Here is a 6,561-nt window from a genome sequence, read left to right as displayed (position 1 = left end):
TAAGGTTGGCACAACTCCAAGTGGCAAAACCCAAAACATTAAAATAACACCCCTTCCCCCCCCCCCCCCCCCCCAAAAAAAAACAAAACAAAAAAAACTAAGCATATTCTATCCTTAGTAGTAGTACAAATAAGCTCCAGTCTATTGGTAGTCGTAGTAGATATAGGACCAGCCATTAAAAGAAAAAAACAAAACAACAAACAGGAATAACAGTTGACAGTTTATTCATAAATCCAAGGCTCATTTGTAACTTTGTAGTCGTTGAGCTCCTCATCCTTAAACCAAAGGGCAATTTCACGCTGGGCAGTCTCCACAGCATCACTTCCATGGCATATATTGCTGTTGAGAAAAGAGAAAATAAAAAAGACTATGATTCTATGACCATGGAAAGTGGAAAGGGAAAGAGGCGATTATGTATATTTATGGTCTTAGAAAATGGAATAAACAGGAAAACAATAATAAGAACCTCTTTCAATTTATTATATTCATATGAATAATCAGTTGTTTGCCTAGATATCATATCAGTCAAAATCTGATCATATTGTGATTAATAAAATAATTTTTGTCGTTGTCTTGTTTTGTCTGATTTTTTTTTTTAATATCGGAAGATGTTCTACTAATATTAGGTTTGTGTAAATTTTGGTGCACTTCAATAAAGATTTTGGTATTAAAAAATCAGCACTATCATATGGAATTTTATTAAAATCAAAACTAGATGTGTGCATCTGTTATCTATTGCCGTATTACCAAATCGGCACTGTTTAAAAAAAAAATGTATTCCTCGTTGTTAAATGGTGTTTGAGCACTGCTTACGATAAAAAAAATGACAATACACATTGGAAAGTGAAAGCGTAAACTGATATACACTTTGTAAACAGGAGAAATACACATTTCTAACATTGTTGGGACGTATCATCTCTCAGGCACTGGTCCGCGCATCCCACTGTTAAGTATTCAAAGGTCTCACCATGCCCCCTTGATTCCTGGATAACGACATCATTTCCCAGTCCCGGAGGATGTCGTTAACCAGGGGTTGCACTATATAAGGGCAGCCAAACATTGGTACCCTAAATTGTCTATCTCGCCAAATAATCAAGATTCTCAACTTTGAAAACCACTGATAATTTTCGCAATGGAGAGCTCGGCCAGGCCAAGTGCGCGAATACTCCATGCGTTTGCGGGTATACGCACTTACATTATTTACAATATAACATGGGCCTTGCTGCAGGCAGTGTGTCGTTCAACACTGCAAATGATTCTTTTTAAATCGCAATTCAGGCCATAAGGGTTGTTTCCCTTGTAATTTGGCTATAACAGGGATTTTAGGCTGATCCCACCACCACTGCTATAATGAGGTTCCACTGGATATCACTGACTAACTTTTATCGGTTCTGTTAGTAAAAAAATATTGTTAATATAAATAAATAGATATTGAAGAACACATTGTTCAGTACTGATACTGACATACAGACCCAAGTGCTCTTACACCACTACTGATAAATAGCAATGGTCCATGATAGTTAGGCCTTTTCACTTTCTACTTGAATGGATAAACCTAGTCACAAAGATAGAGAAAAATTCTATTTCTCACTTGTTAAAAGAAGACAATTTGCAATCCCATTCCTATATGTAAATGATATATTAATAGAGGAAAATGACTCTGTATTTAGCTGAAATTTCAGCATCTCAAAGAGAATTCAAGGACAATTATGACGATCATCTGAAATGCCAATGACAGCCATTAAAATTCAGTTCAACCACGAATATTGATAACTTACCGGCCTACATCAATGCAGAAGTCACCACGGATAGTTCCTGGAGCAGACTCTCTCGGGTTTGTGGCTCCAAGCATCATCCTTCCCATTTTTACAACATCTTTACCTTCCCAGACCTGTGGGTATTTAAAAAAAACAAACAAATCAATAAAGAGAAACTGGTATCTCATCTTTGTTGAATATAACTTCAAAATATGCTCCGAAGTCCTAAATACAATTTCTAAGCAACCAAGCTTTCCTTTTCAACAAGATTTATTGAATCAAAAACCTTTATGCAGTACTCAAGCTGGAGTAAAAATTTCGTAATTCTATACGATCTATGATGATGATGTGGTGGTGGTAGTAGTAGTGGTGGCGGTCATAGGGATTACGTGGTGGTAGTAGGGATGATGATGTGTGGTGGTTGGATAATGTTGTGGTGGTAGGGATGATGTGTCGTGATTGTAGTTGCAGTGGTGGTAGGGATGATATGTGTGGTGGTTGTAGTAGTGGTGGCCATAGTGGATGATGGTTGTAGTGATGCTAGGGGTGATGATGTGGTGGCTGTAGTAGTAGTAGTAGTAGTAGTAGTAGTAGTAGTGTTGGTAGTCGTAGGGATGGTGGTTGAGTGATGATTTGTTGGAGGTTGCAACAGTAGTGGTGGTGGATGTAATACTAGTGATGTTGATGTGGTGGTTGTAATACTAGTGATGTTGATGTGGTGGTTGTAATACTAGTGATGTTGATGTGGTGGTTGTGATGAGTCATATTATTTATAGAAAAATTAGAAAAAGGCGGAAATATGATGGTGGTGGATGGAGATGAAACATGATTTAGACGCAAGGTTCTCAGCACTTTACATCTGTGAAAAAAAATCTAGACCAATCTGTTCCCCCCACCTACAACCACCAACTAATCAATTGTGATATCTGGCGCCACTGTCTGGCCTGACATAAATAAGAAAGGTCACCAAATTTAACGAAACTGAGCACAGATGTCAAAATGTGACGTAAGACCATAACCCTCTAGTGGGCTATGCAAAAGAATAAGACTAAGACACAATGGTGATTTTGAGGAAAAGGTTTGCTGAAACCAGCTGAAGATTTCTGAGAAATTCCCAAAACCCCGCAGACGAGTATCATCACTGCGATACAGACAAAAATGACGGTATGAAACAAGCGTTTAAAGACGACTAGAAAAACACACGTAGCCATGTAATGGTAATAAGTCTTGATAAAATTCACCAAAGGTTGACTCACCATAGCAAAGACTGGTCCAGATGCCATGTACTTTACAAGACCATTAAAAAATGGTTTTGAGCTCAGATCAGCATAGTGCTTCTTCAACAAGTCTTCTGGTGCCTGCAAAAGAAATGTTTAATAGGTAAATGAGCTGAAATGTTAAAAAAAAAAAAGAAAAAAAAAGGAAGCTCAAGGTCCGTGCACAACAAAATTAATTTATGGTTTATGCTCAATGATAATGGTCATGCTCTTGTTGATATGCGTGTCAAGCCAATAATACACTCCAGCACGGTTTCCTCGAACTCATTCGAATGTCCCAAATTTTTTCCTTATTGAATATTATCCTTTTATAATTCCATTCCTTCCTCTAACTAATTTCACCAAACCAACGTTAATTAGTGATGATGCGCCAGGTGATTTCGACCACTGATGATTTACTATGGCATTGACAGCCGCATATGTGTTTATTGTGTATATCTATCTAAAATGCAAGCATGTGTATGCAATATGATACACATGCAGACACACAGCCACTTAACACACCCCATCACCATTTCGCATAATCAAACCTCTCTGCTTATTCTTAGCACTTTGCCATTCGTTCTATTTTCAATGCCATGCGCCGCAAATTGAACTAAGGAGGAGTGGCTTGCTGAAGGCCATATAATGCTATGGATATCGAACTAGGTATCCTTTGGGTGGGTAGCGAGATCTATACTGCCGAGCCTCATTGCCCCCCCCTCCCTCCATCAAGTCGTTAAGGCAAGGTGCGTTTACCTCAAACTTTTTTGTTTGTCCAGAGAAGCTTGAGGAAACCGTGCTGGAGTGAAGATGCATTTTAAACTATAATCTCACAGTACGAGTACATATAAATATACAGCGCAATATCCATTAAACACGCTCAAAGAGCTTTACAAGACAAAGGTTCCCTTGGTCAACAGCAAAAGGTAACATGTTGCCTGTAAGGCAATGTGCTGCTCAGATCCATATCCAACTAGCCAAACACCGCTGAGTGGAGAGCCTCATTTGCACTCCAGACAAAATGAGTTCTGGGTGACAGTATAGGCTGATCAGCCCAACTAATGACATATATGGATATCCAATTATAGAATGGTACCAAAAAATCCACCTCAGAAAAATGCACGTGAGAAGAAATTTTATGAATTAAATTGACAAGAGTATTTGATAAATCCCAAAATGAGGGGACATAATAGGGTTATGTCATATTAGTAGGCTATTTACATAGCTATCACTATCATAATTGAAATGCATAATGTTTGGATAAATAGAACAAATCACATAGCTCATTTCCTTGGAAGCTCAATACGCTTCATGATGTTTCACTTATTCCACAGTACCAGTTGACTGTATAGTATAGTAAGGTACTCATTTGGCTGCCTCTATTCTCACCCCCCCCCCAGCCGATTGGATTACCGAAAAAAACGTCGCCGGCTTTTTGCGATTTGATTGATTTTTTAAAAAAATTGTGCAACTTGTGACAAGAAACTTAACAAATTACTGCATTACAACCTTTGGATTAAACATACAACAATTGTGGACTACTTTTTATACTATTATGAAGACTAGCATCGGGGGATGAGAATAGTCACTTCGTACTCATTTACACCCGAGCTGAATGGTAGTGTAAACTACCATACCAAAGGACACAATACAGGGAGAAGCCTTACGAAAGCTCCTACTTGTGCTAGCATTTCTTTCAATTTGTATTTTCACAGTCAGCGGCGCTTTAATCGTGCATTTATTCAATGTCAATATTAGAGGCTTGATAAATTTATTAAACATTCCTAAGAAAACTATTGTTTTGTGAAGTGCTGAAAACAGTCCAAGGTCCCTAGGTTTTTTTCTTCTCTAATTATGGCTAGTTCAAGGTCGGAGGGATTTTTTCTTATTCTATTATCAAGGTTAGTCATAAGACTTAGTAAAGGTGCTAGGGTGTTTGCTTTTCCTATTACTATGAGGGATAGTTAAAGGTACTAGGTTTTACTATTTCTTATTCTTAGGGTTATTTGCGTTGTTTCCCTTAGCATGAGATTTCTGCAGGCCTCCCGACCTAACACTGTGTCAGTGTCACTGTGCAACACATAAATTAGCGGTTTGGCAAAGGAGATTTGAAATTCTAAAATCACATTTTTATTAAATAGCCTGTTCCAGTATTTTTACTTATGCTTTCAGTGGACGATCTCAAAATCCGAAGTGTCAGTCAGTGTTCGGAAAGGTCACGTTGTGCCCCTGACTACCCTGGACTGCTCCAAAAATGCTGCTCATTGTTCTGTTTTACAACTTGATTTCCCAATCACCATCCTCGCTGTCCATGTGTTCATATTGTGTTCACAAACTTACAATGGAAAATCAAGTTGACAAACAGAACAGTGAGAAAATTTTTTACGTGAAATAAAGCCCTTGGAGTTTAGTCTGCTACGTATAGACTGAGCAGCGAAGAGCCGATGTTTACAACATACTTTTGTGCCAATATTAAAAATCGTTGGTCAATCAACTTGGTTGCCGTAACAATAGCAGGAAAATTAACGTTACGGGTGCCATAACCCTACCCAGAACAATGAGAAACATTTTTGGAGCAGTCCGGGGCACGAAGTGACCTTTCCCGTCAGTGACAGTGTTTGACACTTGCCATCATATTTATTTATAATTATAATCATTATGATTATGGTGAAAAAATACAATATTATTATGAATATAACTGGGGATTGGTAGTCCACCAACCCTCTTCCCACCAATTATTTAAAATCGCCCCTTGACTTCCTACCAAAAATCAAATGCCAGTGCAGCAACCTGGTTGCTAGACATCGGTAAAATTAATCCACTCGACAGTCTTCTAGTCTAGATAGAGAAAATGAAGAAAACGAAACTTGTCCTCAACTTACCCATGTCAACTTGCCGGCAACCAGTTTGTAGCCCCTCTTCTCAAATCGGCTTACGATTTCCCCAACAAGACCCCTTTGGACTCCATCGGGTTTGACGGCGATGAAAGTACGTTCCAACTTTGGTTCAGCGGCCATGTCTTTAGTGAATAATGAGAAGACGGACAAAAGTGTAGCAACCATGCGCTCGAAGCCCCACGGCAAAAAAGGACGAAAAAGGAGAGGAGTCAATCTTTCAAGCAGGGTTGCCAGATTATTTTTCAACAAAATGCCAGGAGAAGACTCAAAAAATGCCAAAACACTCAAAAAAATGCCAAAGTCTGTTGACTCCCACCCCCTCTAAGAAAACTACTCACTTTTGATAGACAATTTACTATCATATCCTGGTGGCTTGCGTGTTTTCTTTTCTTTTTTTTTCTTTTTTTTTTTTAAATTATACTAAATTTCCCGTTGGGGTAATTTTTTACCTACTGACTACTAAGTGGAGTGCTAAACCACTACACCACGGTCGAGAAAAGGTGTCATTTGAAGTATAATATACAAGAAAAGAAAATGCCAAATGAAAATGCCAAATGCCAAATGATTTTTCTAATGCCAAACGGTTTTCAAAAATGCCAGATTTTTGGAATCTGGCATTTAAAATGCCAAACTGGCAACCCTGCTTTC

General features: G+C 38.3%; 1 protein-coding gene across 1 annotated transcript; it reads right to left on the bottom strand.

The window, feature by feature from the left end:
* Positions 1-207: 207 nt before the first annotated feature.
* LOC144971168 (nucleoside diphosphate kinase A-like) lies at positions 208-6,129 on the bottom strand. Its single transcript, XM_078911652.1, has 4 exons — positions 5,899-6,129; positions 3,014-3,115; positions 1,779-1,891; positions 208-339 (listed from the first exon to the last, which is right to left on the bottom strand). Exons 1-4 carry the CDS (start codon positions 6,076-6,078, stop codon positions 222-224), a joined length of 513 nt encoding a protein of 170 aa, XP_078767778.1. The 5' UTR covers positions 6,079-6,129; the 3' UTR covers positions 208-221.
* Positions 6,130-6,561: the final 432 nt, after the last annotated feature.

The sequence above is a fragment of the Berghia stephanieae genome, chromosome 4, assembly GCF_034508935.2.
Source record: "Berghia stephanieae isolate SIO BIC M18660-M18661 chromosome 4, UCSD_Bste_1.3, whole genome shotgun sequence".
Classification (NCBI taxonomy): Eukaryota; Metazoa; Mollusca; class Gastropoda; order Nudibranchia; family Aeolidiidae; genus Berghia; species Berghia stephanieae.
The sequence above is the reverse complement of the archived record's forward strand: the minus strand, read 5'-3'. Positions and strand labels throughout refer to the sequence as shown.

Bases quoted from the DNA above. Each gene is read 5' to 3' on its own strand.
- LOC144971168 (XM_078911652.1), bottom strand. From the start codon at position 6,078: ATGGTTGCTACACTTTTGTCCGTCTTCTCATTATTCACTAAAGACATG. The intron at 1,892-3,013 runs GTGAGTCAACCT...AAATACCCACAG, and splicing joins CTGGACCAGTCTTTGCTATG to GTCTGGGAAGGTAAAGATGT. The intron at 340-1,778 runs GTAAGTTATCAA...TTTTCTCAACAG, and splicing joins TTCTGCATTGATGTAGGCCG to CAATATATGCCATGGAAGTG.